At 37.1% G+C, this 10,562-nt stretch overlaps 1 protein-coding gene across 11 annotated transcripts in view; it reads left to right on the plus strand.

The window, feature by feature from the left end:
• Positions 1 to 8,717, plus strand: part of NLGN1 (neuroligin 1) — a 676,946-nt gene extending 668,229 nt beyond the window's left edge. For all 11 annotated transcript variants that reach the window (XM_075937978.1, XM_075937977.1, XM_075937975.1 and 8 more), the window contains 2 exons: positions 2,767 to 3,556; positions 5,138 to 8,717. In XM_075937978.1, coding sequence (XP_075794093.1) covers positions 2,767 to 3,556; positions 5,138 to 5,960 — 1,613 coding nt within the window. In that variant the 3' untranslated portion in view covers positions 5,961 to 8,717. The remainder of the gene's footprint in view (positions 1 to 2,766; positions 3,557 to 5,137) is intronic.
• The last annotated feature ends 1,845 nt before the right edge of the window (positions 8,718 to 10,562 follow it).

Raw genomic sequence — 10,562 nt, forward strand, 5'->3', positions numbered from 1 at the left:
AAGCTACATTGCTTTAAGAATTACATCCTAGAGAAAATTCCAATTTGGTATTCTGCTGCATATATCCTATTGGCCAGATCCTTAGCTGGCGCAAATCCATTCACTTCAAGCTGATTTACATCGACTGACAATGTGGCCCTATAAATATTATATTTTCTGTGGCTCTAATTCTGAGGTTCTGACTTAGTTTTTACTCAGTTCTTACTCAACCAAACTCAGTTATGACCTATCCCATGAATCGAGAAATGTGCTTGAGCTAGATATTTCATCCAGATACTAGTTCAAATTAAAGTTCTGCAAGTTTGGCCTTTCTTATAATCTTCAAGGATTTTAAACTCTCCAGAGATTATTTTTTTTAATGTTTTCATGCAAGCAATTAATTCTAACTGGCATTTGAGTATGGTACTCATCCTACGCAGTGACTAATGTAGGCTGGTCCCTAACTCAGCCTCTGAGTGTACCCACACACCTCACATTGCAAGATGAAAGCCATAATTTGTATTTTTAAAGACCTAAATTCTGAAATGAGCCAATAAGCTGCAACACCTGTTCACTGGAGTGGGAGATACTGGCTGCTCATCGGGCTATGCCTCAAAGACATTTTGTTTGCATAAGTCAGTGACAAAGGGTCAGCTGGTGCCTTCAGTTTCCCTATAGCAAATTCTTAGTAATTCAACTCATGCCATTAGAATTGCTCCAGATTTGCACCGATGTAAATAAAATTTTGGCCAAATATACTTTAAAGCTAGTGTAATGTGTATATATATCAAAAAGCATTTTTCATAATTTGTCAGATTACAAAATATTTTCCAATAGACTGCACAATGGCAAATTGTTTGTTGTCCTTCAGTTGTGGAATTTCTACAATGATACAGGTAAAGTCTTAAAGCTTTAAAACTCATTAGCAAGAAGGGTAAAATCTGTTGCCTAACATGGACTAAATTATGATTTGCTAGAAGTATGGCATAGAGGAAGGGTGGAAAATAAAACAGCCCATGGGCCGAATGCAGTTTGCCAGGGTTAGCTCTTGGTGGGCTGCCAGACTTTTTATTTACCTATGCATCTGCAGGTATGGCCGCCCAAAGCTCCCATTGGTCATGGATCACCCACCCAATGGGAGCTGAGGGAAGTGGCATTGGGAGCTGCAAGCATCTATACCTGCAGATGTGCTGGTAAACAAGGGTCTGGACAGAACTGTGGGCAGAACTGAGTTTGACCCATGGGCTGCTTATTGCCCACCCCTGGTGTAGAATCCAGGCTACCAACAGAGGGGACAAAAAGGGTAATTGCCCTGCGGCCCAGCAATTTAAAATCACCACTATGAGAGCTGCCGAGGAGGGCAGCATAGCATGCTTCTGACAGTACTGAGGGTTGCGGTTTCCCCAGCTCCACCCCTTTTGCCTAAAGCCCTGCCACTTCTGGGAGCACTGAGCCAAACACCCCCATACACACTCTGCCCAGGCCCCCTCAACTTGTGCAGGGGCTGGACGAGGTCAGTCCTGCTGCATAGAGAAACTTTTCTTACTTCATTGCACAGGGGCCACACTCAAAATTCTTGTTGGAAACAGAGGTAGCCCCCGCAAAGGGAATGAGGAAAGGATGAAGAGATGCCATGGGCCAGCCTAGAGGAGAGCACAAAATATACGGGATCAGCTACTCTAGTGTTACCCCGCCCAGTCAGAATTCCTCATCAAATCGCCCTTTCATGCATATCTACTGCATGAGCCATGGTTAGAGCGCTGGGGTAAAATCCTGTCCCCGCTAAAACCATTTGCAAAATTCCTGTTCACTTAGGTAGGCCCAGGATTTTGCCCATGATGTGGACAAAGATTTAGAAAACATCAGTTTCAAACAAGCCTTTGTGTACAGGTGAACAGAGCTTTCGGTGCTAGTTCTACTCTCAGTAACACCAGAGTAACTGCACTGATGTTAGGGGAGTTATTTCAGGTGTACACAAGTATAAGAGACAGCAGAATCTGCCCCCTCCACTCCATCTCTCAGAAATGAATACTGGAGCATATGTAAGTCACAAAGCAATATTTGAGGTTGTTCACTGTAAAACATATCCTTTCCCTTTTTATTTAAATGTGATTACCATCAACCTTAATTAAAAATAGGACCCTTTACAAGAAAGGACCTTGACTCTTAGATAAATCAGCTAAGAATGCTGCCCCGTACTTTGCATGACTTCAGAATATAAAATTTATTATAATACCCAATTGAGAAGCACTGTACTCCTCAAGCCAAGATCAATCCTAAATAGAGTCTATAAAAACAGTGTTTTAAGTCCCATTCAATCTTCAGTTTAAAACATGGTCCTATACATGCAAGCAGCTGATGACTTGAACAATATTGAAGAAATCAGTCAGTTGCAGGTCATGACTGGGTTTTTCTCCAACCCTATAAAATAATATTAGTATTGTGAGTTTTTCAAAGCAAACAGTGTTATCTTGACTGAGATATGGCATCAGGCAACTTCTCCCCACTCTCTGTTTCCAGAGCCTCAGTTGCTATGCATTGGCATTTGCATCAGTTTTACTTATCTACCCATGTAGGATTTATGGACATCAGTGCTTTTTTTGTGTATGCACAATCAATGTGGCTACAGCAACACGCAGATTTTACCTTCTGTACTTATTTATTAGTGATTTTTAAAAAATAACAATAAAAGGTTTCCTGTTGTCCCACAAACCTAATCTAAACATTAACCAGCTACATGCTTATAAAGGTCACCTCGGTACTTTAAAAATATTTTTCCCTCCACAGGACTTTTTCAAAGAGCAATAGCTCAAAGCGGAACAGCTCTCTCCAGCTGGGCAGTTAGTTTCCAACCTGCAAAATACGCCAGGATGTTGGCTACAAAAGTTGGTTGCAACATGTCAGACACTGTAGAATTAGTAGAGTGTCTACAGAAGAAGCCTTATAGAGAACTTGTGGACCAGGATATTCAACCAGCAAGATACCATATAGCCTTTGGACCAGTAATTGATGGTGATGTGATACCAGATGATCCTCAGATATTGATGGAACAAGGAGAATTTCTCAACTATGACATAATGTTGGGAGTTAACCAAGGAGAAGGTTTAAAATTTGTTGAAAATATAGTTGATAGCGAAGATGGAATATCAGCTAGTGATTTTGACTTTGCTGTTTCCAATTTTGTCGATAACTTGTATGGATACCCTGAAGGCAAAGATATATTGAGAGAAACTATTAAATTTATGTATACTGACTGGGCAGACCGACACAATCCGGAGACAAGAAGGAAAACACTGCTAGCTTTGTTTACTGATCACCAGTGGGTTGCACCAGCAGTGGCTACAGCAGATCTTCACTCAAATTTTGGATCGCCTACATACTTCTATGCCTTTTACCATCATTGCCAAACAGATCAGGTACCTGCTTGGGCAGATGCAGCCCATGGGGATGAGGTTCCTTATGTACTGGGAATCCCGATGATTGGTCCTACTGAATTATTTCCCTGTAATTTCTCCAAAAATGATGTCATGCTAAGCGCAGTGGTGATGACATACTGGACAAACTTTGCAAAAACTGGGTGAGTATTAGATAGAGAGTAATTGTGACCTGATCCTGCCATCTTTTCTTATGGACTAATTTGGGAAATGCATGGTCCATGGAGAAGTATTCATGTGAATAAAGATTGTAGGTTTAGGCTGGGAGTTGTATGTTTTTAATTCCTCTCAGTTCAATTAAAGATTGTGCATTCTGTCAGCACATGGGAAAATTGTCCCTGTGGCTATTTTGTACATAACACTGTGTTAAATAGTTTGTACATAAAAAGGAAGGCCTTTCAAATGCAGCTTCCTTGATGGTTTTATCTTTTTCATTCTAATGTTCAGCTTTCTCATAGATCTGTAGCTGGCCTTAAAAAGTCCTTAAAATTCTGCTTTGTAAGATTCTGATGCTTTGAGAGAGACTCTCTGGACTTTATATGGGGAATTCTGCTGGAACTGATAACACTTTCAATTATTTAAGTCTAATGACTGTGTAAGAAATTGTAACGTGTATTACAGTGACTAAGGAACACACTGACATGACGTATAGCAGTTATAAAGTACATCATTAAAAACAGATCGTCATGTGACTAAACACAATACTTGACTGTACTTTGGTATTTTGGTTGGCTAGAGTGCAAAATGCCACCAACATCACAGCATGTGGAAAGCTGAGTCTTAAAATGATATCCACTTATTCAAATGTACAGGCATTTATGGATGTAAGATAGACTAATGCTTGAGGGGTGCCGATGACTGTCCTCATATTACGTCTCCACATTCAATTACTCAATTGGGCTTTCAATCAATGTGTGTTCTACCAGTGGTGTAGCCAGAAGGGACCACTTGAATGAGCATTGACTTTGGGTGGGTGGGCAATGTAGGGGTGTGGGGTTAAGCCCCAGCATCCTGACCCCATTCACCAGCTGCAGCACCTGGCAGAGTGGAGTAAACCCTGACATTTGGCCCTACTCCCTGGCAGGAGCACTGGGTGGGCTGATGGGGATGGGTGGGCTGGATGCAGAGGCCTACCCGTGGATATGCCCCTGTGCTGTGCTGAGTTAGCACACTGCCCTTTCACCTCTGAAGACCCGAATTCAGAGGCTATGATTTAAATTACAAATAAAAATAAACTTTGCAACCCCCCTCAAAAATAAGCTTTTTGACCTGCCCTACTACTCTCACTGTGGTGTCTAACATACTAGCCACTAGCCACATGTGGCTATTTGGCAAGTTGAGTGTGGCTAGTTGGCTTGAACAATGTGGGTATTTGTTTGGTTGAATGTGGCTAATTCTGAACTGGTTGGACACCACAGCCTAGTAGGCATTAATCCATATCACTAGTAATACTGTCATGTTGTTGCCAATCTTTCCTCAAGACAAAAGTACTGGGATGTTAGATGCTAATTGGGGTTGGAGTACGAAGGGCATGGGGGAAGCTTGCAATGCCCATTTGCATTGTATTGGCTCTAATTGCTAGTAGGCCTGCAATTCCATAGACACTATATTCACTGACCTTCCCCTCTTCCCTTCCAAATAAGTGTTAAAATGCAATACCAAATCTTAATTTTATAGTTGCTTTTGAAATGCAGACTTTATATCTCATCTTTTTTATATTCTAGTGACCCAAATCAACCTGTCCCACAAGATACAAAATTCATTCATACCAAACCCAATCGTTTTGAGGAAGTAGCATGGACCAGATATTCTCAAAAAGACCAACTGTATCTTCACATTGGATTAAAACCACGCGTGAAGGAACATTACAGGGCTAATAAAGTGAATCTCTGGCTGGAGCTGGTACCTCATCTGCACAATCTTAACGACATTTCACAGTATACCTCGACCACAACTAAAGTGCCATCAACTGATATTACTTTCAGACCAACAAGAAAAAATTCTGTACCTGTTACTTCAGCCTTTCCTACAGCCAAACAAGATGATCCCAAACAACAGCCAAGTCCATTTTCAGTGGATCAAAGGGACTATTCCACAGAGCTGAGTGTTACTATTGCAGTTGGAGCGTCTTTGCTATTCCTAAACATTTTGGCCTTTGCAGCATTGTACTACAAAAAGGACAAGAGGAGACATGATGTTCATAGGAGATGTAGCCCTCAGCGTACTACTACCAATGATCTTGCCCATGCACAAGAAGAGGAGATAATGTCCCTCCAGATGAAGCACACTGACTTGGATCATGAATGTGAGTCCATCCATCCACATGAGGTGGTTCTTCGGACCGCCTGTCCCCCAGATTACACACTAGCTATGAGAAGGTCTCCTGATGACATTCCCTTAATGACACCCAACACCATTACAATGATTCCCAACACTATACCAGGGATTCAGCCCCTACACACCTTCAATACCTTTACTGGAGGACAGAATAATACTCTGCCCCACCCTCATCCCCACCCCCATTCACATTCAACAACCAGGGTATAGCCAGACAAGATAAAACAAACTTTATTTTTTTTGATGGATTGCAGTAGGTGACATTACTGAAGATTACTTGGCTTTCAACCTACTTGACTCTTACTATTTAAATATGGAGAAATATTATGTGAATATACATATCAAGAACTTTTGGGGTTTTGAAAAAAATGAATTGTACATATAGACAACTGAACTTAAAATAAACTTTGCAATTGCTCGAAGCAATTGTCCTGAATGATGCTTTTTCATTCACATTCAACTATTAATTTTTTGAAGATTTAAGTTACATAATGGAATTAGGCATGTGCAACACAAACAGAAAAGAACTCTGACTGAATTTTTTTTTCAAAAAAAAATCTATAAATATGCACAAGGGACACACTAATGGAATGTCAGATAATTTTCACCAATTTTTATTTGGAACTGTTTTATTGTGTAGTCCATATTGACATATTTGGATAAGTGCACAAAGCACCAATGCTGTTAAGGCCTTAGTAAGGGGCTCATGCTGAAATCTGCCAGTCAAACAATGAAGTTTTAATGCCTGGCAGGTATAACATTATCACATAAGTGCTGTCAGTATAAAAGTTGTGGGAATAAAGGAAACTGGATATTTTTAGCACGATGTGCATGATAATTTATATGCTTGGTGGCTGTGCTGCTGATTAAGCCGTAATTAAAATTCTTCTCATCCCATTGGAGTTTTTAGTAGAAGCTTCCTCCATCAATTGGCATAACTTAAGGAAGATTTTTTTAAAGGGGCAAAAGTAATTACAGTAAAATAATTCACAGTAGCTTCAGTATTAGAAGGAATTACGGTAGTTCTTTAAGGTATTTGATGGTATTCTAGGTATATAGTGGTGAACACTCGCTGAGTGAATCCCAGAGGGAAAAATATATTTCTGTGTTTTTAATGTTCTCTTTCATTTCCACCTAAATAATTTATAGAACTACAACTTTAATGGAACCTCTGATGATGGATTTATAATTTGCTATGGTTTAATTACAATATATTTAGTTCATATTGGTAAGATGAAGTGTGTCCAAAGATTTCCTTGGAAGGGTATTTTGCAGTATAAAAATGCTCCAACATTACCATTCTGATTACAGCTCTGTTATTGTTTTAACTCATGGTGCATGTGACAAAGTTTACTGATAATATTTTAATGTAAAGTTATTTCCCTTTTTGCTATACATTATCCATGCCATTCAAGTGAATTCACTGGATGAGATATCTATAAAAGGCAAATGTAGACCGAGCGAGTCCATAAGGATGGAGTGAGACAACAAATGGAAATTTTTAATCTGAATCTTACATTTTGTTTGTGTGATTTTAAATGAATGTTCTAAAATCACAATAAACTCTTCATTCCCCTGTTATTTTCCAGAAACGGTATATCACAGTCCTATTAATGTTTCGATATGGAATCAGATGTACATTTATATAAAAAATGAGATGGACTTAAGAGCACATCCCTGATAAATACTGTCTCTTACCTGTACTATATTTCTATTAGACTACAGTTATGTGATTTTTTTTTACATTTTTTCAAATTACTAGCAATTTTGATAGTTTGTAAGATAATGCAAAGAACTCTCTCTGACAAACTAACTGCAGTAACAGAAACATTTCTTTTCAGTTACTCTTTTTCAAGAATGAAAGCTTATTACACACTCAAAAAATTGTATACTACTTGATGGAAAATTACTTTGTACTTTTTGGCCATATTAATGGTCACTGAGTGAAATAAAGATAATCTGGATAACGAATATTATTCCAAGGCTAAGAGACCTGATCTTTGCTCATTAAAGAGCTAAAATGTTTATTGCTGTTTTGTCATTTTTTAATGAAGTAATGGTAACTGTCTCAAATAAAGAGTCATATTTCTTAAGACTAGTCTGGTTTTTGAAGACATGGCTATGCCTTCTACAGATAATGCAACTGCATATTTGTAGGCCAGTCCTTTCTAAAATAGTTCCTTATAAAAATCTTGACATTGTGAATGTATGATGTCACAGTGCTACATTAATTACCACTACCCACTAACTTGCCATAATTTTTCAGCTATAAGTAAGAATTAAAAATATATAAATCAAATTTTTAAAAGTCAAGGAACAGATAAATATGCAGTACTCAATGAAATGAAACTTATCTGGTTCATACTGTGAGAGTGATTAAACTTTCATAAACTGATTACTAGAAAACTACCCTTCAAAGTGTGTTAAAAAACTTCAAATACAAACATAAGAAGTGACATAGAAAACAAAACAAAAACACTACATATTCAGGCATTTTCTTTAGATAAACTAATAAAAAATCCACTAGCGTTTAATATAATATAGGTTACCATGCCCAGTTTTAAAAGGAACATTTCTGTTAGAAGCATAAAGATTAAAGTCTTCAAAATCCAGGATGGTCTATGTGCAATTTCTGCCTGATGTGGTTGTGCTTTTAGACTGTGACCTGCCAATGTAAAATAATAAAAAAATTGTCTGCCCTCTGATAATTATTGTTTAATAGGAAGATTGTATTTTGCTATGTTAATGAAACAAAACAAAACAAAACAAACAAAAACATGGATGGCTATAAAACAAGATATACACAAAATATGATTTCATGTGCTTTTCTTAATTTTATCAAAATCAAAATAATTTTCTACTATAATTTAATGGTGGCCATATCTATATATCTATATATACAGTATCCGGTAATTGTTTACTTTTATTAGTTCAGAAATAAATGATTGAGGTAAACCAAGCATGACAGTATATTTTTTTCTTTTCTGTCAGCCAATAATATCACATATGTGAAAATTCAAGGCAGGAATGCAAACTGTACAACTTTTTCCTGTTCAGAAATTCACATAATGCAACTACTGTGAATACAATTTTAGTTGCTCCTTTATAGTAACAGTACAGCAGCTAGCTTTCTGAAAGTAAGATGATGTCCCACATTTTATAGCTTGAAGGAAGGCCACAAACACTTTTTGAAGCTGAAACATACTCACAAATGTAAGAAACATTTTGAAGTATTTCTGATTATTATGCTTTATGGAATAGAGTTTTGTTGTTTTTAAAAGATATATTTATCTGTTTTCCCCAAAAATAGACAATGAGAAACCAAATGACTTATATTGTTCATTGGAGCAGATATCCAATACAATTAGGATATTAGTATTTGGAATTTCAGCCAAAATATGAAAAGCCTGTATTTATTGCCTTCCCACTGAACATGAATATGTTTGCAAACTTTTTAAGAAAAACTATTTGATTGGCGAAAAATACTATGAAATCGATGTTTCTTCTGCCCATTCATTTTTTATTAAAACTACAGATGTATACTACTCATATATAGTCTTAGAGATGTAGTTTATATGCAGAGAAGGCTGTGCTGACTTTGTGTAAGGAAATAAAGCAGATTGAAACACATTTTGTTTGAAAGTATCTCAGTAAGCCATATATTGCATACTATATCTACTGAAGAATTACAGAGCATGGAATTAAGATAGTTGAACATATTCTTCTATAGGACAGTATCAGAGTTAATGCTATTGTTATTAAATATATTAAAAATTGATTCTTACTGTATATTTTGGTTAACTGAACCCCAAATACATATCGATATGCAATAAAAACAGGGTGAAAATAAGCCTAACAAATAAACACGCTACAGCTTTACATACCACTTTATAGAAATTGCTGAGATTTCTCTAGCAAGTTGCACTGAAATATTCTGAAGAGACAAAACAGAACTGGAATTGTTAGGAAACTGTCAAATATCATGGTGGGGTTTTTTTTTTTATCCTAGTAACTTGTTTTCTTCTGTGTATTAATTCAAAGTATAGGCCTTTCCCCCATCCCCCCTTTTCTAGTAATGATTTGTTATGGAATACTGCTTTTTAATGTAAGTGAACATTAAATAATTTGGTCATTATTTTGGAAACTTACTCCTACATAAATTAAATTAATGAGCATTTTCCTGCTGAGGTTTGTTAGTTGGCTATTTTGTCAACTTCAGCAATCATTTTGGCTTTGTTGTTGTTATTATTTAGTAAACTAAGGGACTTTCTCCAAATAGTGTTATACCTCTTTTCCACTTGAAATGATAACAATATGTGATTCAGATGTCCCTCTAAGGTCTTCAAAGAATTCGGACTACTTGAATCACATACGTGGCTGACGTTGATTCTTTCTCTTAAGCTTTTTGATTGGATTTAGTTCTGGCATTTCGCTGTATTTGTATGCAAGCCAGAAATTATCTGCATTGCATAAAGGGTTCAATAGAACTATACAGAAGAATCAATGAATTAACCACGATCGCAGCATGGCATTTCTTTTTGTCTTGGATTTTGTTAGTGCTGATGCATAATTGATTTCATATTGGCAGATCCAGTGAAAACTTGAGTCTTAAAGGCATCATGTGGGGGTAAGAATGCTAAACAATCACTAATAAAATAAGTTAGGAGGAAAACAAAGTGTATAATCACTTTGGACTGATAGACGACTAATTTCCAAAATGCTGGTGTGCAACTATCTTGGTTTTCATTGTCTTCAGGAGTAACCAAAAGCCCCTGATCATTCATGCACACACAGAAAAATAAAGTTTATTTA

This window comes from Pelodiscus sinensis, chromosome 10 (assembly GCF_049634645.1).
Source record: "Pelodiscus sinensis isolate JC-2024 chromosome 10, ASM4963464v1, whole genome shotgun sequence".
In the NCBI taxonomy this organism is placed as follows: domain Eukaryota; kingdom Metazoa; phylum Chordata; order Testudines; family Trionychidae; genus Pelodiscus; species Pelodiscus sinensis.